At 34.9% G+C, this 22,015-nt stretch overlaps 2 protein-coding genes across 2 annotated transcripts; both read left to right on the forward strand.

The window, feature by feature from the left end:
- The first annotated feature begins 2,314 nt into the window (after window positions 1-2,314).
- LOC136203027 (probable folate-biopterin transporter 2) lies at window positions 2,315-9,052 on the forward strand. The gene is made up of 5 exons (XM_065994060.1): window positions 2,315-3,182; window positions 6,777-7,036; window positions 7,125-7,220; window positions 7,799-7,969; window positions 8,047-9,052. Exons 1-5 carry the CDS (start codon window positions 2,813-2,815, stop codon window positions 8,644-8,646), a joined length of 1,497 nt encoding a protein of 498 aa, XP_065850132.1. The 5' UTR covers window positions 2,315-2,812; the 3' UTR covers window positions 8,647-9,052.
- Window positions 9,053-10,873: 1,821 nt separating this feature from the next.
- On the forward strand, window positions 10,874-19,865 carry LOC136203583 (L10-interacting MYB domain-containing protein). The gene is made up of 9 exons (XM_065994777.1): window positions 10,874-11,008; window positions 12,786-13,125; window positions 14,025-14,175; window positions 15,507-15,850; window positions 16,913-17,063; window positions 17,162-17,502; window positions 17,585-17,735; window positions 17,827-18,146; window positions 19,131-19,865. Exons 2-9 carry the CDS (start codon window positions 12,793-12,795, stop codon window positions 19,641-19,643), a joined length of 2,304 nt encoding a protein of 767 aa, XP_065850849.1. The 5' UTR covers window positions 10,874-11,008; window positions 12,786-12,792; the 3' UTR covers window positions 19,644-19,865.
- The last annotated feature ends 2,150 nt before the right edge of the window (window positions 19,866-22,015 follow it).

The following is a 22,015-nucleotide window of genomic DNA, read 5'->3' on the forward strand; positions in this document are numbered from 1 at the left end:
TATAGAGTTAGGGAGAAACCCTAATGCAACCGGGGGCAAAATAGGCAATTGGTGCTGTCCAAGGTGGGCCATGGGCTTAATTTCGCGGATTTCAGCAAAGGGGAAGGCGTTGGTGGGCCTTCCCCCGCCTCGTCTCGTCGAGACAAGGAGTGTCTCGACAAGACGAGGGCCTGTCTCGACGAGACAGGTATTGTCTCGACGAGACAGGTCCCATTTGGGAAATTATGCTCCGGTTTTTATCCTTTTGAGTCCCTAGGCTTGTGAAAGATGCTCTAATGGTCCCTGATGAATCTCAAAAGTGCTCCGATGGTCCCTGAGAAGTCCGGTAATTCCCCAATGGGCTTTGGTCTGGTTCGAAAATGCACGAAAAGTCCCTGAAAATCCCTGAAAACACCAAAAATGCCAAAAATAAAAGAAAATACTAATTTTAACTAAAAACCAACAAAACGATACTAGAATTAAAAGGAAATAAAGCAAAAACGAACTAAAATGATCCTAAAAACCCTATACAAATGGGAGCTATCATTGAACCACCAACATTTCTTCCATCACTATAACCATTAACCTCCACACATAATGTGATTTCATCATTCTCCTCAAGGAGTTTATCTAATAGTGGTGTTTGGTGAAGAGGGGGTTGAAAGAGCTTATTGAGTCCAAAAATCTAGTTTTAGGAGCGTTTTCAATTAGCTTATTGATATTTTTACTCCTAATTAATGTCCTTTAACTCCAAATAAAATATAGCCATAAAATATAATCGTTCTTATTTGTCATTTTACACAAATAGCTATAGCAACCAGCTAAATTTTACCAAACAAGTTTATACAATCAACTGGTCAAATCAGTTAACCAAAAAGATAATCAGCTAACAACTAATATCTATTTATGCCTAAATTTTTTCATGGGCCAGGCCCAACGGGCTTTTATCTAAAATTGCTCAGCCCAAGCCCTGGCCAGCCCGCTGTTAATTGAGACGACCTCAGGATCAAAAATCAAATTCCAAACCCACTCCATATAAGCCCACTTAAATATATATGTATAATTTTTAATATAAAAAATTAAATTTATACTTAAAAATAAATATTATTATATAAATATATAAATATTATTAATTAATATTAATACGCGGGCCGGGCTGAACTAGCTCGTGCTATTTTTATAAATCTCAAACCTATTCAAAGATAGGTTTCAGCGAAGATGGATCGGACTGGATCTAAAAACAAATTTTTAATGTCCAAACGTGATCTAGGACATGGCCTAGACGGATACCCGGACCATGAACATATGTATTTATGCTCTGCGCAAGTTGTTACTTTCCCTACTTGCATGGACCTAATTATAATATTAGTCAACGTTTTCAGCTTGTAATTAAACTATAGCTGTACTTTTATGTATCTCTTAGGGATAAGAACAAATATGCATTTAAAATAATTATTTTATTTATAAAAAAATAATTTATTTCGATATGAGTAAAATTACAATTTAAAAATATAGAAGCTTAAATCTGTATTTTAATATTATAACATTGTTTGAAACTGTTTTTAAGCACAATGATGAGAGACACATTTCAGTCAGAATCGACTTTATAGTCTTTTTCTTCAAAATTGGCTTTAGGATCCTAACTAAAAAAACACATTTGATAAATTATTTCTCAAATTGATGTAACTTGTTAAAATTAGTGGTAGAATTATCTTTGATTCCCAACATTAAAGGTAAAAATGCATCATTTTAGACGTTTGAATAAAATTGCTCTTAAATGTCAACTTTTGAGGTATTTTTATATCATATTCCGATAAAATTTTAACATTTATACTAAAAACAAAGTGAATTGCTATTTACCACTTCCAAATTACTAGTTACTGTCCCTATTGAACAATTTTGTCCTTTTCATATTTTTTTTTATATTTTTCTTTCAAAAACTGCGAGTGGTTTCTGTCTTCCGATCAAAACTAAAAATTCTGAAATTGATGAGTTACAATCCGAGAATCTAAAAAATGGATGATTACGAATCGAAGAAATTGAACGAGATACACTTTTCGTGAAAATATACGCTACTTCTCCTAGGCGGTCATAAAAAACGACCAATGGTCAAGTGGCCACAAAAACCGCCTGGGATCAGGCGGTTAACCGCCTCGCCATTCACAGTTTTTGAAAAAAATGAAAATGATAAAACCCCCACATGTACGCAACCCTGAAAAAAAAAAAAAAAATTCAAAATTTAACCTTATCTCTTACAAAACCCCCACATGTACAAAACCCTACCAGATTCACAGCCTGTAAAAAGACATAATCCAAGTTTTTATGGTAATCAAGTTTTTCATTGACTTCTTGGTCAAATATCGTAAATTAGTGTTTAAGCTCTCAGAGATCCTTCTCCACCTCCATTGGAACTTCCTCCATTTCTTTAATCATTCCAGTCTGAAACCAATCCTAAATTAACGATTTTTCTTCTATTTTATTATAGATTAGTTTCAGCATCACATTTTTTTTTTGAAACAAACAGTTTCACGTTTAATAGCCAATAGTTTTTCGAATTTCATTTCAGATCACAGATTCTATTCTTCTTTCCTTTCCTCTTCAATGGCCAAATTTCAATTCCTACTGAGAAATGTCTGAACTCCCAATGAGAGTAAAAAAAAAAGGCTGCATATGGAAATTTCAATTTCAATTTCATCCTTGTTTGAGGATTTTACCCGATTGGGAGCTGCAAAGTTGAAGAAAATTTGAATTTCTCCAACTGGGTTGAAAATAGATTGATTTTCACGAACTGGGTTGTTGTTGATTTTATCTAATTTCTCTTAGATTGTGAGATATGGTGGAGGATTCGAATCTGGAATCCATTGATTTGGTGGAACATGAACATAAAGATGAAAGAGGAAGAAGGTTCTGCAACTTTTTTTTTGCCCCAATTTTTTGGGGTAAAATGCTTGCAAATGAGACTCATTGGACTTTGGTGTTTGCTGTGTTATCTGTATATGGAGTAAATCAAGGACTTGGTGGAGCTTTTAACCGTCTTGCCACTGAATATTACTTCAAAGATGTTCAGAAATTGCAGCCTTCTGAGTCACAAATTTATCAAGGAATCATTTCAATTCCTTGGCTTGTTAAGCCTATTTGGGGTCTGCTTACTGATGTTCTTCCTGTCCTGGGATACAGAAGGAGGCCTTATTTCTTTATAGCTGGTAATTTTCGCTACTTAAATGTGTCAATTCGGGTTTTCGGGTTATAATGTTGAAATCGTGTTATGTTATTTATACGTTGTATATGGTTATATATGATATATAAATGCAATAAGAGTGGAATATTGTCAATTGTGCGAGTTTTCTTTTAAATCGTGTTACCGTGTCAAAAAATTGTGTGAGTTTTCTATGTAAATCGTCTTATCGTGCCAAAAACTGTGTGAGTTTTCTATGTAATTCGTGTTATAAATACTCTCTTATGTTAAACCCTAAAGTGTAATCTGAATTCGGTCTCCTTAATAAAAGCTATTCTCCTTCTGCCCGTGGACTAGTCAACATAACGTTGGTGAATCACGTAAAATCTGTGTTTCGTTCTTTGTTGTTTGATTATTTATCTTTCGCTCAATCCGCACAACAGTGTTATCGTGTCAAAAATTGTGTGAGTTTTCTATGTAAATTGTGTTATGTTATTTATATGTTCTATATACTTATTTCGTTATAGCTGGTAAATTTTCACTACTTAAATGTGTCAATTCGGGTTATCGGGTTATCATGTTTAAATGGTGTTATGTTATTTATATGTTCTATATACTTATAAAGGGCGGCCCGGTCGCATTACGCGTCCCCGCTGAGCGAGGGTCCGGGGAGGGGTCCCACCACAAGGGTGTATTGGGGGCAAGCCTTCCCTTGCCAATTTAATTGGCAAGAGGCCGCTCCTAAGACTCGAACCCGTGACCTCTGGTCACACGGCAACAACGTTTTACCGTTGCGCCAAGGCTCGCCCTCTATGTTCTATATACTTATATATGATATAAATGCAATACGAGTGGAATATTGTCAATTGTGTGAGTTTTCCATGTAAATCGTGTTATCGTGTCAAAAATTGTGTGAGTTTTCTATGTAAATCGTGTTATTGTGTTATGTTTATTATATGTTCTACATGCTTATTTCGTTATAGCTGGTAAATTTTCACTACTATTAAATGTGTCAATTCGGGTTTTTGGGTTATAATGTTGAAATCGAGTTATGTTATTTATATGTTTCATATGGTTATGTATGATATAAATGCAATAAGAATGGAATATTGTCAATTGTGTGAGTTTTCTATGTAAATCGTGTTATCGTGTCAAAAATTGTGTGAGTTTTCTATGTAAATCGTGTTATGTTATTTATATGTTCTATATGGTTATATATGATATAAATGCAATAAGATTGGAATATTGTTAATTGTGTGAGTTTTCTATGAAATCGTGTTATCGTGTCAAAAGTTGTGTAAGTTTTCTATGTAAATCGTGTTATTGTGTTATGTTATTTATATGTTCTATATGCTTATTTCGTTATAGCTGGTAAATTTTCACTACTATTAAATGTGTCAATTCGGGTTTTTGGGTTATAATGTTGAAATCGAGTTATGTTATTTATATGTTTCATATGGTTATGTATGATATAAATGCAATAAGAATGGAATATTGTCAATTGTGTGAGTTTTCTATGTAAATCGTGTTATCGTGTCAAAAATTGTGTGAGTTTTCTATGTAAATCGTGTTATGTTATTTATATGTTCTATATGCTTATTTCGTTATAATTGGTAAATTTTCACTACTTAAATGTGTCATTCAGGTTATCGGGTTATAATGTTAAAATCGTGTTATGTTAATTGTATGTTCTATATGCTTTTACATGATATAAATATGCAATAAGAGTGGAATCGTGTCGTTGTGTGAGTTTTCTATGCAAATCGTGTTACCTAGTTATGTTGTTTATATGTTCTATATGCTTATTTCGTTATAGCTGGTAAATTTTCACTACTTAAATGTGTCAATTCGGGTTATCCGGTTATAATGTTGAAATCGTGTTATGTTATGTATATGTTCTGTATGGTTATTATGATATATAAACGCAATAAGAGTGGAATATTGTCAATTGTGTGAGTTTTCTATGTAATTCGTGTCAAAAAATTGTGTGAGTTTTCTATGTAAATCGTGCTATCATGTTAAAAATTATGCGAGTTTTCTATGTAAATTGTGTTATCGTGTTATGTTGTTTATATGTTCTATATGCTTATATATGATATAAATGCAATAAGAGTGGAATATTGTCAATTGTGCGAGTTTTCTATGAAATCGTGTTATCGTGTCAAAAATTGTGTGAGTTTTCTATGAAATCGTGTTATCGTGTCAAAAATTGTGAGTTTTCTATGTAAATCGTGTTATTGTGTTATGTTATTTTATATGTTCTATATGCTTATTTCGTTATAGCTGATAATTTTTCACTACTTAAATGTGTCAATTCGGGTTATTGTGTCAAAATCATGTTATATTATTTATCTGTTCTATAGGCTTATATATGATATAAATGAAGTAAAAGTGGAATCGTGTCAATTGTGTGAGTTTTCTATGTAAATTGTGTTATCGTGTTAAAAATTGTGACCCGAGTTTCTGGTACATTACTCACCTCTTTTCTCAATTTAGCATGCTTTGATTTCTCTCTGTCATATTGCATATGTATCTGTCTAGTTAAACTAGTAAAGGATGCAACATAGCTTGCCATCATCTTGATCTATCCGGGTTATCGGGTTATAATGTTGAAATCGTGTTATGTTATTTATATGTTCTATATGCTTATATATGATATAAATGTAATAAAAGTGGAATCGTGTCAATTGTGTGAGTTGTCTATGTAAATCATGTTATCGTGTCAAAAATTGTCACCCGAGTTTCTGTCTAGTTAAACTAGTATGCGATCATCTTGATCTGTTGGGCAATGTTTCATTTTCCACTATGTTGCAGTGTCCGCGTTTAGTGTCTCTTTCCGTTTCAGTTCTTTTTCGTTTCGGTTTCTAGTTCCTTTTCCTAGCTATATTTTTATAGTTTCCCTTTGTCCATTTCGGTTTCAATTTCTATTTTCGTTTCTGTGCAACATAGTTTTTCCAGCCTAAATCTAGTAATTGAAAATGAGCAAATCTTATATGTTGGTGAAATACTCAATTTCCTTCAACTTGCACATCTATTGGACCCAAACAAAGACGGGGACAAGGGTGCACGGGCTGTTGCATCCCAGTCACCCGGAACCACCCTCAGAGGGGTGGTTTCAGGCGGCCCTCTGCCTGGAACTATTCGGTCGGCGGTGCAACCAGACCAGATGGCTGTTTTTTTAGTGGTTTCTGACTTCGCCACTGGACTCAAAATAAACTTCGCTATCAATTTAGTCCAGGCATTTTTGCTCAAACTAGTCTAAACCCGATACATATCAATACGTTGTTCCTATTTTTTGGCACGTATTGCTTTTTATGCTGACACGTGTCATTTTGAACTAATCCGGCCAAAGATAATACTTTATAGACTACTTTGAGAAAAAGTACCATTTACTGACTCTTAGGCTAGAAAGTCCTCCAATTTTCACTTTTAGGCTAATTTAGACCAACACAAGTCTAACTCACTTAACTCGACGCGTATTACATATCGAGTCAACTCGCGATTTGGACTAAATTAGCTTTAAAATAATGGATTTTTTTGGTTATAGACACTAATATGAACTTATTTATCCCAAACCGCAAAGTTAAGGGTGTTTTTGTGTAATGGAACGGTCATTCTGCAGGATTACTCGGTGGGATCGCCATGCTTTTATTGTCGTTGCACGACAAGATGCATCTGCTATTCGCTCTGCTGTTATTGACCGCTGGAAGTGCGGGTGCAGCAATTGCAGATGTAACAATAGATGCCTGTGTTGCAAAGAATAGTAATATCCATCCTTTGCTTGCACCTGACTTGCAGAGCCTGTGCACCTCTAGTTCATCGATTGGAGCACTTGTCGGGTTCTCAATCAGCGGGATTTTCGTTCACTGGCTTGGCCCTAAGGTCTGCTGCTGCTCGATTTCGATATTTCCCCATACCTTTAGTTCCTTTTGAATATGTTACAAGATGTTTTTTCTCCACTCCTTTGCAGGGAGTTTTCGGTTTGCTGATGATTCCGTCTGGACTTGTATTGCTCGTTGGAATGCTGTTTGATGAGCCATTTATGCCCGGTTTTAGCTACAGACAGGTACTTTTTCGCTGTCTTTTATGCACCGTTCGAAACGAAGGCCGCCTGGACCGACTAGGCGCTCAAAATTGAGAATCCACCGCGATTTTCTCCAATTAGTCCCTCTAGGTGTTTTATTGAATCCTAGGTGATTTTTAGCCGTCTTGCCTCCGCCTAGGCCGCCTCGACGCCGCCTCGACCGCCTAGGCGCCGCCTAATCGACAATGAAGAAAATCATTTTATATTGTGAATTTATTTTTTTCTTTGTTATAATTCACTTTTGAGTTGTTTTAATGATATTGTTGTTAAATTGTTGATATTTGCACATTTTTAAAGATATATGTTCCAAATATACGTGTTTTTCTATATTAAATAATTTTATACTATTGTTTTTCGATAGTATAATACATATTTTAATTGAATTTATATAATAATTTGTTGATTAACAAATAAAAAATACAAAAATACAAATCCGATTAATCCCCGATTAATCCCTGGGCTCTGTCCGCCCGACTAGCGCCTAGCGTCTTTTACAACCTTGCTTTTACATCACTTCTTCAGACAACATATGTATCTGAACATCCTCATTTGTTTAACAGGTAAACCAGAAGTTTGCTGATGCTGGTAAGGCTATGTGGACGACATTGAAGTTCCCGGACGTGTGGAGACCCTGTTTATACATGTACTTATCGTTCGCGTTGAGCGTGAACATCTACGAAGGGATGTTCTTCTGGTACACAGATTCGAAAGACGGACCATCTTTCTCTCAGGTATGTAATGTTCCTTTCGTGTTATCTCCGAAACTCAGCTAGAGCATTGCTTAGTTATATGCAAATGCCTCGTGCAGGAGACCGTCGGGTTCATATTTTCGGTAGGTTCAATTGGATCTCTCTTAGCAGCAATACTATACCAAAACTTTCTCAAGGATCATCCTTTCCGCGACCTGCTTTTCTGGAGCCAGTTGCTATTCGGGTTGTCTGGAATGCTAGACTTAATAATGGTGCTACGAATAAACTTGAAATTTGGCATACCGGATTATGTATTCGTTGTTCTCGATGGAAGTGTTTCGAAGATGATTTTGAATCTCAAATGGATGCCTCTTCTCGTGCTAAGTTCGAAGCTATGTCCGTCCGGTATTGAAGGCACTTTCTTTGCTTTGCTCATGTCAATTGACAATGCTGGACTTCTTTCATCTTCATGGTTAGGAGGGCTCTTACTTCATTTATTGAACGTGACTCGGACGGAATTCGATAATCTCTGGCTAGTCATTATAATCCGGAGCTTGTTACGAGTTAGTCCACTGTGTCTGATATTTTTGGTTCCTAGAGGTACTCCGGATGCTTTCATGCTTCCGAATGCAATCTCCGGTACAGAAGAGAGAGATCATGAAGCTCCCGAAAACCCGAATATCGAAATGGTTGCCCTTGTAAACAATGTTGATAGTTGATGTTGAAACCTCTTTTGAAGTTCTTGCCAGACTGATGCACTCCGATGTTTAAGTTAGTAAATATCTTAACAAAACGTCGTTGAATTCGAATCGCTTGCCCGAAACATTCGTGGTTTCGAGTAAATCCATTATTCCTCAGGATGAAGCTGAATCTTCTCTCTTTTCAGATCAAATATTGGCAGAGCCATTGAAGGAAAAAGTCTGCCTAGAAAATTAGGATCACTGTGCAATTAGTGAAAAGAATATAGTCAAAATAAAGAAAAAGAAAAAGTTTGTGTACACTTTTCATACTGAATGTGGTGATTTGTATATTAGGAAAAAAAGCATCTTTAGTCCTTGATGTTTTCAATTTTTGTTAATTAAGTCTGATATTTTAATTTGATACATTAGTTCAATTATAGTGGCATACATTTTTCTTTCCCTGATTAGTAAAAAAGTTAGTTGTAATGTTGTTACTAATTTTATATCTTACAAAATAACCCAATTTCTTCTAAAAAAATAATCCAATTTGACCAGAGGAGAAAAAAAAATGTTAAAGTTACCCCTAAAGTTATTGGTAAAGTTTAATTTTACTCTTAGAGTACAAATTAATCCAGTTTTGCCCTTGAGGTAAATTTTTTAGCTCAATTTTACTCTCATATTAGAAACTCATTTTTTAGAAAATAAAAAAATAAGGTTAAAATTTGTTTCAATTGGTTTTTACAAACTGTAAATTTATTTTGACGTAGAAAATGATACTATTTAACTTTTTATATTTTCAAATAAGATTAACTTTACTCGTACTTTACTTTACAGAAATTTGAGCATACTAGTTTACCATGATTTGACTTGTTAATTAGTTACAAGGGCAAAATTAGATTTCTGAATACTAAAAAATTCATACTTATTAAAACCAAACCGGTTAAAGAATCGGAAAGAATAGAGAGTTAACGGTTAGAGGTTCGATCAGAATTGAACATGTGAAAATTTTGCTTTTATTAATTTAATAATGTATGCTTTTATTAATTTAATAATGTAGTACAATCTTACCAATATTAATAAAAGTTATATTAATAATAACATTTCTTTAATATCAATTCATGATATTTTGAGATATTAAATTAATAAATTTAATATGACAAAATAATTTTTTTATTAAAATTTAATATATATATAAATTGAAAAAGAAATATTCTTTTTAAATTAAATATATTTTTTTATTTATATTATTAACATGTAAATATGATATATATAATTTATTAGACTTTTAAATTTTACTTGTATTTAAAGTTTAAATACTAATTAAATTTTATTAATATTGAGAAGATAAAACAATTTTTGTGTAATATTTATATATATATATATATATATATATATATAATTAATACTAATTAATATTTTAATTATTTAATTTGTAATATAAGTATATATTTTAAATGGTTATTAATAATCATATAAGTAAAAATGTGGTGTAATAATAAGCATTGGTATTTACAAACTAAAGGTTCAAGGTTCGTATCCTATATTTACTTAGGTTTTCTAAAAAGTAAAAACCGAAATACCTCCAATCTGAAATGTGACCGGTTCCAATTGAACCGGGTTGACTCGGTCAGTTCAGTGCGAGTCTTATGTAAAAAAAAAAACATTTTATGATACTTATTTTTTAGAAAATAAAGAAATAAGTTGCAAACTTGTTTCTATCATTTTTTGGAATGCATAAAATAATACAATTTTTTCTCTAATATTTTTAAGCAAAATCAATTTTATCTTTAGCTGACAACAAATTTGAACATACTAGCTTACCGTGATTTGACTTGTTATTTAACGGTCACATCATACATTCCAAACATCAATTATGTCTATAAAAAATTACTATGTTATTATTACAGTTACAAATAATCTGTCAAAACACACAAAAAAAAATTTTAGTTTATCGACAAACTTGTTTAGAAAGTTTGATGTGCCAGTCAAATAATTGTCAAACTACAGTCTCTTCAAATTTTCTGTCAGATAGAGGTAAAATTTATTTTACTTGAAAATATTAGGAGTAAAATTTTAGCATTTCGTATGCATTCTCCTAAAAAACGATAAGGGTAAATTTGGATCTTATCCCGAAAATAAATAAAGTAATATTTATATAAATTATTTATCTATGAGGATTTTATATTTATTTGGGCCTAAGATAAGAAAGTTGGGTTAGAGAAAACGGAGCCCTAGCCCTAGAAGTATAAAAGAAAAGACGAAACAGGAAGCTTTTGCCTCTGTAACCAAACAGGGAGAACGTCTTGCTTCCTTATTCCGGATTAGGGTTAAACGCTTCGCCTGTCATCATTTTAGGCGCCAAATGCAAGCAAAATCGACCAAACTATAACAACAGTTACAGGTAAAAAGCCTCTTACTTTTTCACCACTTCAATTCTTTCTCCCCCTCTCTCTCTCCACTCTGCACATATCTTAATATATGTTCATCTGATTTTCAGCTTTCAATCTTGCCTGTTATGTGTTTGTTATAATGCTATAATAATGGGAGAAGATGTTTTGGGGTTAACTAAGTTGGGGGAAAATGTTTGGGTTCTGATAACTAAGATTTTTAGCTGTTTGTTTGGATTTTCTTTATTTGAGGTCCTGTGTATAGTTTAATATTCTCTACTCTTAATAAGAACAGCAGAAACAGTGGAAAAAGGGAAATTTTTGATAGAGAGTGAAAGGCTTTGATTGGTACTACTTTTGTGTTTTCTTTGAATTGGTTTGGTTTGGTTATGAATCATGATTTGTGAGCTGATACAAAATATGTAGGCCTAATATGTAACTAACCATGGCGCTGGAGCCGAGTTAGTGGCCGGGTCTAAGGTAGAAGGCCGGAGTAAAGAGTGGTCCTAATGGATGGAAATAGGGGCCAGAATGAACTAAATCTCATGTAGGCCTAATATGTAACTGAGTGGGTGGCGCGGCCCCAGGTCTGGGGGAGAAGGTTTGACCTGGTAGCAGCCTTAAGGGATGGAAATAGGGGGTAGTAATGAATTGAATTTCATATAGAGTGCCTAGGGCTTATTAGGAGGGTGTGTATCCAAAACATGTAAACTCGTTTTAAACTCGTGAGGTCCAAGGTGTTGGATTTTGGTCAAATGAGAGTAGACAATATTTATTTGTTATTGGACCAGGTTGTTCCAATTGGTATCAGAGCTGGCTCTTCACATGCGATGTGTAGTTCAGGGATGAACCGAGCGGAAAGCTAAATCCTCCTTTGTTAAGGTTTGGGATGAATGATTCCCTTATTTCGCGACTCACAGGAGCTGGTGGGCCGGTAAGGTCCTGGTCTGTAGAAGCGACTCTAAGGGATGGCAATGGGGTAGGAATGAACGGAGCTTATTAGTAAAGTGGATTTCTAATAACATCTAGTTGTGAGACTTAAAGTGTTAGATTTGGTTAAAGCGGATAATATATCTACATGGTGTTGGAACAGATATTACATAACACAACCCTAACCTTTCAAACTTGTTCATAAAAGTCTAATGATCCTTCCAACTTCGAAAACGACTGGTTAACACTTTGAAATTGTTTAAACTTAAAGTGACATGATTAACCCCCAACTACTACGTGGCAAACCAAGTGGAGATTTGGACAAGTTGAAGCGTGTATCACTTTAAGCAAATTTAGGGGACTTCGGGAGGCTAATAGGTCACTCTGAGCAAGTTAAGGGGGGCAATAAGCAAGTTTAAGGAGTTAATAATAAGTGGATTTTAAAATTCCAGAGGACAATCGGCTTATATGACCAACGTGGATTGTGTGTGACGCTGTGTATATATTAGGCCAAATATTTATGTCTTCTCTCTTTGGTCGTTGAAGTGAATAGAAATTTGTCTGAGTTGCAATGTTGATATGTTTCAATAATTTTATCTTCTTATTCTTCTTTTCCCCCTTAAACTCTCATTTACTCATTTTAAGTGCACTTCATTGGCATAAGTTTCTTTCAAGAGTTCTATTTTTATCTAAATACTTGTTGATCATACGAACATGCTCGTGAACATGTTGATATTTTTCAATTATCCAAATACTTGATGAAACAACTAACTTTAAACGATAAAATGTCCATTTCGAGTCTTCTTTGTCCTTTTAAAGATGATTCCAGTGAATAATGATATCTGTCTGAAAATTTATCAGGGAAACAATGAGCAACCAAATTCCGGCGAGCAATGATCGTTCGAGGACGTATTGGACTCCAACAATGGAACGCTATTTTATCGACCTTATGATAGAACAAATGCAGAGGGGGAACAGGATTGGCCATACATTTAATAAGCAGGCTTGGACACACATGCTTGCAGTGTTCAATGCAAAATTTGGATCTCAGTATGACAAAGATGTCTTAAAAAGTCGCTATACAAATTTATGGAGGCAATTCAATGATGTGAAGAATCTCCTTGGTCAGAGTGGATTTACTTGGGATGAAACTAGAGAAATGGTGGTAGCTGATGATTATGTGTGGAATGCTTACTTGAAGGTGCATTTTTTTTATTCAATTCTTTTAGTTGATTCATTAATATGCCATAATTCCAAAATAACAATAGATTAATGCAAGTTGGATTGTCAATTACAACACAATTTAAAGAGACAACCAGTTTGACACTTAGGGTTGTAAACGAGCTGAGCCGCTCACTTGATAAAAGCTCGATCATGTTTGGCTCGATTTATAAACGAGCCGAGCTTGATTACAATATTGAAGCTAGATTCATAAACGAGCCGAGCTTGAACCCGGCGAAACTCGACTCGAAAGCTCGCGAGCAGGCTCGGTTATGGGTTCGTGAACAAGCTCGAGTATGAAGAGTGCACAACACAGACCGATATTACCATGTCCTGCAATTAAATGAACAAATGTCGAACCCTATACCACGTGGTTACACTGATACCATGTCATGGAACCAATTGAACTAAAAGCTCAAGCTTCTAGTTAAAGGTTCACTTCATATTAATATCTGTGTTAAAGAAACTTCAAATGAGACTGAAACCCTATCTTCTACTTCAATTCTTCATTCATCAATATTTGTTCACGAGCTTTGCTCCTGAGCTTGCTTATGGACATAATTAATGAGCTTATTGCAAGTAGCTTGCTTGCGAGCAAAGCTCGTGAAGAAATAAACTGGTTGCTCGTGAGCAACTCACAATTAGGTAATTTTCTTAATGAACTGAGCTCGAACCAAGCTCGAGCTCAAGCTTGTCCATTTTCTGCCGAAACGAGCATGAGCAGGCCAAAGCTCGGCTCAACTCGGCTCCTTTACTGCCCTATTGACACTACCATTTTGACACGATTTTCATTTTTGTTGCATTGATATCATATATAATCATGTAGAATAAATAGATCATATGATATACAATAACTAATTTTGACACCTCTAAATGCAGGTTCATCCAGATGCACGATCTTACAGGACTAAAGCAGTGCTGAATTTCAATAATCTGTGCTTCATATATGGGTACACTGCTGCAGATGGAAGATACAGTAGATCAAGTCATGATTTAGACATTGATGATGAAATTCAGGCTGCAAACATGGGTGTGTATTTCTTTTTCTGTTCTTTGTGACCTTTGTCTAATTGCTTTTAACTTGTTTATAATGGTAGCTTTGGTATCATACGTGTGGATTTTTTTGGATGCACATTTTGTTGTTGTCAAGTATTCATTTATATGTGAGACAATCCTCTTCTTTCAAAGTGCCTTTTGGGGGTGAGTTAGGCCCAAATTTAAGAAGGTACAAAGTCTCCTAGTATGATGTTAGGACCTGCAAACTTCACGCTTTAGATGTCCAGCCCTGGGTCTAAGGGGATGTGTTAAGAATCTCACACTGGCTAGCTATAAAGACAACTAGTCATTTATAAGTGAGGTAATCCCCTGCCTTCAAAGTGCCTTTTAGGGGGTGAGTTAAGTCCAAGTATAAGATGGTATCAGAACCTTATAGTCCAATATGTTGGGACACCATTGTTGGCCAAACTTTACGCCTCAGATGTCCAGCAGTGGGCGTGAGGAGGTGCGTTATGTATCCCACATTGGCTAGCTATAAGGCAATGAGTCATTTACAAGTGAGGCAATACTCACATTCAGAAGCCTTTTGGGGGCGAGTTAGGCCAAGTTCGAGAATCGTCTTTAAAAATAAAACAGTTTGCAATCTCAACTTTTTCAGCCATTGGCTTCCATCAATACAACAAAAGCTGGGTTGAGCACCTCTTAAAACCAAATGGGATAAGGTACCAAAATGACCTCACGGTTTTTGGGGAAGTGCCAATTTAGCCGCAACATAGAAAATAGCACCATTATAGCCTCAAAGTTTGTGAAATGGAACCAACTTAGTCCTAGGTAACGGAACTTGGGGTTAAATTGGTACAATTTCACAAACGTTGAGGCTAAAATGGTGCTATTTTGTATGTTGGGGTTAAATTGGCAGTTTTCCAAAAACCTTAAGACCATTTTGGTACCTTGTCCCAAACCAAATTCAGCTTTTCACCAATTCTACATAATTGCTCAAATAGTGCATGTATAGAGGGGTAAATTACATCCATGGCTCCCGAGTTATAGCTCTACTAACATTATGACACCTAAATTTTATGTCTTGACATAAAAATCCTTAGCTTTACATTAGTGTAACATTAAAGTCCAAATCAACAATTAAACCGTTGAATAATTAAAGAAATGATGATGGTAAAATAGGTATTTATAACCATAATTTTTGGTGACATGGATAAAAAAAAGAGTTAACTTCTTTTATGTTACGAAATGAAGTTTAGGAGCCATAATATTATAGCCCTATAATTCAGGGTAATGGCCCATAAAATAGAATGTATTTATAATATTTAGTTACTGAATTCTCTTATATATTTCCTTAATTTGTAGGTGATATGATGGGAAGCTTTGCCTTATCGAATAATAATGACTGTCCGAGGACCGAATGGAGTGCAGGTATGGACCAGTATTTTCTTGAGCTTATGCTGGATCAAATTGTGAAAGGCAACAAAACCGATAATGCATTTAATAAGCAAGCTTGGACTGAAATGCTATCCTCCTTCAATGTTAAGTTTGGTCCTCAACATGGCAAAAGGGTATTAAGACATCGATACAAGAAATTGTCAAAGTATTGTTGTGATATGAAGGTACTACTTAAACAAAACGGTTTTTCCTGGGATGAACAACAACAAATGATCGTAGCCGATAATGATGTTTGGGACTCGTACATCAAGGTATGTGATCTACAAAGTCTTAAGATGTTCTTTTTATCTTTTAGTGCATAGTTATCAAAGCGCGCCTCACGCTCAAAAGGCGCTAAAGCTTCAGGCATGTCGCTTGAGAAGCCAAAAGGTGGGCTCTGTTCAAGAGGCGTGCGCCTTGTGGGAGGCATGCCTAGCTAGGCGCAATTTTATAAGCTAGACAATTCCTTTTGAGGCAAGTTAAAAAGTGGTTGTTTTAATCTCAATCCTTCCCGATCTATATCATCTACGGTTGAAGGAAGTTCTTGTCATACTAGAGTAGGAAAAAATATCATGAATACCTCTACTTGCTAGACCTAGGCCAAAAGAGAAGGCTAAAACGCCATCTTCTAGTGTTTAAGAAAGAACTCGTACAAAGAAGAATCTAGCTTTCTAGATGAGTACCTTGAAGATGAAGAGGATGAGACTGAGAATCTTGAAGATAACTTTGATATTGGACAGACGGATCCAGGATTCACTGACAAGGGATGCTTGTGGTGATCTCTCGTGATGTATGGGTGCTAAATTGATATTTTGTTAGTGTTTTTAAATAAAAAATTAAAACCCCATACACAGTTTCCATAGAAATTTTGGTGTTTTCCAGCGACGAGTGGGTGCTCAAGCCCCCCTGCTGAATCCGTTTCTGATGTTGGAGATGATGATAGTGTTGGTGATGACTTTGATAAGCGATGAATATGGACTATGGCGACTGTAGTCTTGATGAAAAGTAATTGTCAGAAAATTAACTTAGAATTTGGTTGAACTTTAGAATCTATTATTATGAATTATGATTATGGAAGAGTTAATAGTTAACTTGGAATTTATTTCATGCTAGAACTTATGATTAAGATTATGGATAATTGTATATGATTTAGTATTTGACCGTTTCTTGCATGTAGAAATGTTAATTGTTGTTGTTTATGATATTATATATTATTTTTCTTTAGTTCACATTGTGTCACTCAGGCGCACGCCTGCGCTTCGCGCCTAGCGCCTTAGTATGTCTTGTGCCTTTAATAACTATGTTCAAGTGACATACCCCGAGTTTTATTGTAGGCACATCCACAGGCACGAGCATACAGAATGAAGACCTTGCCAAATTACAACAATTTGATTCTTATATTTGGGGATGGTACTGAAGATGGAGTCGATCGTTCTTCACATCAAGAAAGCAATAATGACATTGAAGTTTCTGGAAAAAGAGCTGGTGATTCTGCACTTTCAAATAGTGTTACATAAGTTTGTTCAATATAAATATCTAATGTCCGCATTGAACCTTATAAGTAAGCTTCTTTGCGCCTGTAGGAGAGGGAAAGGGGAGCCAAACTCTTGCGAGTAGTGATCGTACGAGAACGTATTGGACACCGCCAATGGATCGTTATCTTATCGACTTGTTATTAGATCAGGTACATAAAGGAAATAAACTTGGACAGACTTTCATAAGCCAGGCTTGGATTGAGATGGTTGCATTGTTCAATATCAAATTCCAATCTAACCATGGCAAAGATGTTTTGAAAAATCGATACAAACACTTGAGGAGGATGTACAGTGACATAAAAGATCTTCTTGAACATAACGGGTTTTCTTGGGATGAAACGCGAGAAATGATAACAGCTGAAGATGATGTTTGGGATGCTTACACAAAGGTAAATATTCAGCTATTCGCTGTTCCTTTCTTTTTCGATGAGGTACATTTGTTCTTATTCGACTCGTATGTGATTGATGCAGGCACATCCTGATGCTCGGTCATATAGAGTTAAAACTGTTCCAAGCTATCAAAAATTGTGTGTTATATTTGGAGAAGAAAAATTCAATGGAAGATACAGCCGTTTGGCTCAAATCGAAGACCCTAACAGCGAAATTCCTGTTCTAATGATGGGTTAGTATCTCGGTATCACCTGATTCTTTTGATTGATAACATGATCTTTTTAAGACTTCCTTCTTTACCTTATTTGTATTTACATTTGCAGGCGAGTCGAGTATTGATCCTTCGACGATAGATTGGCAACCCTTAATGGATAGATATTTTATTGACCTTATGTTAGAGCATGCACGGGGAGGAAATAAGATCGATCACACATTCAATGAGCAAGCATGGACTCACATGGTTGATTCGTTCAACGAAAAGTTTGGATTTTTATGCGACAGATACATTTTAGAGAATCGATATGTAAATTTGATGAAGGAGTGTGATAACATTAGTAGTCTTCTCAGTCATGGTGGTTTCGTATGGGATGCAACTCGAAAAATGGTCATTGCTAATGAAGCCATCTGGGAAGCCTATATTCAGGTACATACCTCGATCTTATTTCTGTTATCCTTAGTTTTTCTTTGAAACAGATCAATGCTGGCTCAGATTTAATCTCGTTGAAAGAGATAATGCTTCTCTTGATTGTTTTTATCGATCACGTTGATGCATTTGGTTAGATATCCCCACATTGCTTAGTTTGAGAGCTCTATAGTTCGTTATATATGTGAGATAATCCTCCTCCTTTGAAGTACATTTTGGAGTGAGTTAGGACGTTATTGACTCACTCAAATGTATGCACTTGCATTGGTGTATTTTTTCAACGAAAATGCTACCGTATTAATTAGGGTTCAAAGTTAAAAATACCCCTAATACACCAAGTAACCACTGATGAAAATTATCAACGAATCGAAATTTGAGTAAGGCCCTGTTTGTTTGCTAGAAAATATTGTGCCGGAAAATATTTCCTTACTTTTCGGTGTTTGTTTGCTTAGGAAAATAAGTCAACACGAAAAATTATGAAGAAATTACTAAGTTTTTGGAACACTACTCCGTTCTTTCTCACCCTTTTGAAAACAATAGTCACCCACCACTTCTCATTTTTCGGTGTTGTAGCCAAACACCGTAAAATATTTATTTTCCAACACAAAATTTTCTTTACCTAATATTTTCCAAAACACAGTATTTTCCGATATACAGAGGCCTAAATATGAACAGATTTTCCATGGGAATTTCTTAAAAAGGGAAAAAATTGAGCGAAAACGTAAACAATGAAGCTAATGTTGTACCCTAAAAAACACGTAGCGTTTAATTGCGCACGCGCAGTATGTTAAGGGCAATATTAGATCTTAATCTTATTAATTACTTGCTAAAAGAGTATTTATTGCCTGCACAAATTAGCATACTATTTATCTTGAATAAGGTTCGTGTCAAGCAGGTTGTCTTTGTAAATCGTTTTTTCGTGTCAGAAATTGATTGCGCATCTTGAGACGACCATTAAAGATGTGTCTACATGAAATTTTGCAGGAACAACCAGATGCTATTTATTACAGAAACAGAATCCTAGAAAATTATGTTGATCTATGCCTAATTCAAAGAAATGAACTGTCAAATATTGGGAATAGTCAGGATCTGCAATTGCAACCCGAAAATTATCCTCAAGAAATCGGGTTGGATGACGGACTACTCGAAGATGTTCATCTTCAAATTGAGGACATTCAAGTACTTGATCAACACAGAAATCGACCTACTACACCATCCGATGACGAACGTTCAAGCAAGGTGCAGAAACTCGGCAACAACGAGATGCAGAAGGCTCCTTCTGAGACAGCTAAAACATTGTTGAGCAATAAGGAAAGCAAGAACAATAGTATTACAATAGAAAGTGCAATCAGTGCGCTTCAAGCCATCCCGGACATAGATGACGATCTTTTGTTCGATGCGTGTGATCTTCTTGAAGACGACAAGAAGGCGAAAACGTTCTTGGCGTTGGATTCCAATTTGCGGAAAAAGTGGTTGCTAAGAAAACTTCGTCCATAGGAGTTTCAAATTTCATCACTGTAAAGTTAGATTGTGCCATTTAAGTAAGCAGAAAAAGAAACATAATAAGAACACTACTGATCCCACGCGGTAAACGATCGATATCGATCGCCTGCGAGTTTTGTAGCTTAGGATAACAATTTATCAATCAATATTTTGAATGAGGAATCTTTTTCAGCATTGTTATTCTTTTTCTTTATGTAATTTGATTTCGTTTTGAAATTTTCTTTCAACATTATACAACTCATTCTGAGGGCGAGCTTTGACGCAACGGTAAACGTTGTTGTCGTGTGATCAAGAGGTCACGGGTTCGAGTCTTAGGAGCGGCCTCTTGCCAAATAAATTGGTAGGGGAAGGCTTGCTCCTAGTACACCCTTGTGGTGGGACCCTTCCCGGACCCTCGCTCAGCGGGGACGCGTAGTGCACCGGGTCGCCCTTTATTATTATACAACTCATTCTGATAATTCAGCTAATTTATCGGGTTCTACTGTTGTTTATGCCCGAAAAGACAGATTAATGACCTATATTTCTTCATTTTCATTCCATTTTTAACAGGGACAAGCCCCTGCAACTCATCGCCATTTTTTTCTGCCTGCTCGTAAGTATGTACGGAACTAGATAACATAGTGACTAAATATGTTTCTTTAAGTTATTCCGTTACGACTTTTCTGCTAAAGTGGATTGGTCTATCTTTTATTAGATGAAAAATCTTTCTCCTATCTTATATGTTATGTAATTTCACGAACTTTCTTTTTCTCGTACTTGTTTGCACAATACATCATAAAAACCTAAAAACAAGGAAACCCACTTGTTAGAACGAATGGTTAGGTCTCACTGAACTCGCTAGTCCCTCATCTGCTTTAGACTTGTTAAACTAAGACCCTTGAAATAAAAGTGAAAAAGATATCAGACTAGAAACTAGAAGGTTTGGAACCCTAACAGCGATACTCAAAGGGGCAGGTCAACTCACTGTTTCTATCGCCTCTCCATACATCATTTTTTTTGTTAATATCAAAAACTAGAAATGCCATTTTGTCACCCAAAAAAAGTATTCCACAGTATTCAAAATATTAATACGTGAAGGTACTAAAATAGATCTAAATTTTTGGGAGTATCAATTTAAACTCCACGTATAAAATAACATCAATGTAGGTTTAATATTTATAAAAGAGTGTCAATATAAGATTCGATAACGGAACGTGACACGTCATTCATATTACATTAAGTCCTTTTTCTCAAAAGTGACTGTCTGTCAATATATATATATATATATTTTTTAGTAATCGGTCCAGATTTACTAATTCTATTATCTATTTCTTTCTTTTTCAATAATATAATATAAAAAATTTTTGAGATATATATAGTTTTAATATATAATAAACCTAGAATATTTTATTTTGTCATGTTAAACTTTTAATTAGAGGGTATTTGTTTCTTCTATAATAGTTTATGTTTGGTTAGAAATAGAAAATGAAAATGTTGGTTTTTAACTATATAATCTGTCGTTGACTTTTTTGCTTTCCTTATTATATATCCTTCTCAAATAAATAAAGAGTAACATCAATTTTTTTTATAGATAAAGTTTTGTGTAGTTTCCCATTGACTTCAATTTCTATAAGCATAGCAATCATTAGATATTTTTTTTATGTTTTTTTAAGGAGAAATTGAAGCTTTATTAAGAAATTTCAAGCAAAACGTTACGTAGAAAAAGAGAAAGAATATGATCCAAAACTCCATAATCACACTCAAAACTAGCAGCTCTCGTTAGAATATACGCTACACGATTTGCTGATCGATTAACAAAATTGATACGACAGTTAATGATATCCGCATAAAGAAATTTACAGTCGGAGATGATAAAACTAAAGAATAATCTATTTTATCTATATTATGAAAAGCATTAAAAATGTTGGAGAATCAAATTCCAGGATAATATCTTTGTAATTGTGCTCTTTCAACCAAACGTTTCCCGCACACTAAGACACTCAGCAATAAGAGAGTCTAAGAAACAGAATAAAAGCTCCGCTAACGCAACGACTATGTTACTAGATGATCTTTGATAACGAAACCAACGAGAAAATTGCAGCATCGAAATTACAACTCAACATACCAAACGAAAGCGGATACCACTTACCAACTGAACGGACAGTCAGATATAATACACCGATAGACGTCGAACATAACTAATTTCTTATTTCTTCTAGTTTAATAAAAAAATAAAATTGTTTATATTTTTCTTTAGCAATTTTTATTATTTTAGGATTAGATTTCTATATTAATTGATTGATTTAAAATATGCTTATAGAGGACCGCTCCCATCTCTGGAAAACGATCAGCACGCAGACTATCTATATTTTCAGTTCGGGCGTCTT

Source organism: Euphorbia lathyris, chromosome 8 (assembly GCF_963576675.1).
Source record: "Euphorbia lathyris chromosome 8, ddEupLath1.1, whole genome shotgun sequence".
In the NCBI taxonomy this organism is placed as follows: Eukaryota; Viridiplantae; Streptophyta; class Magnoliopsida; order Malpighiales; family Euphorbiaceae; genus Euphorbia; species Euphorbia lathyris.

Bases quoted from the DNA above. Each gene is read 5' to 3' on its own strand.
- LOC136203027 (XM_065994060.1), top strand. From the start codon at position 2,813: ATGGTGGAGGATTCGAATCTGGAATCCATTGATTTGGTGGAACATGAA. The intron at 7,037-7,124 runs GTCTGCTGCTGC...ACTCCTTTGCAG, and splicing joins TTCACTGGCTTGGCCCTAAG to GGAGTTTTCGGTTTGCTGAT. The intron at 7,221-7,798 runs GTACTTTTTCGC...TTTGTTTAACAG, and splicing joins CCGGTTTTAGCTACAGACAG to GTAAACCAGAAGTTTGCTGA.
- LOC136203583 (XM_065994777.1), top strand. From the start codon at position 12,793: ATGAGCAACCAAATTCCGGCGAGCAATGATCGTTCGAGGACGTATTGG. The intron at 17,064-17,161 runs GTGATTCTGCAC...TTGCGCCTGTAG, and splicing joins AGTTTCTGGAAAAAGAGCTG to GAGAGGGAAAGGGGAGCCAA. The intron at 18,147-19,130 runs GTACATACCTCG...GAAATTTTGCAG, and splicing joins TCTGGGAAGCCTATATTCAG to GAACAACCAGATGCTATTTA.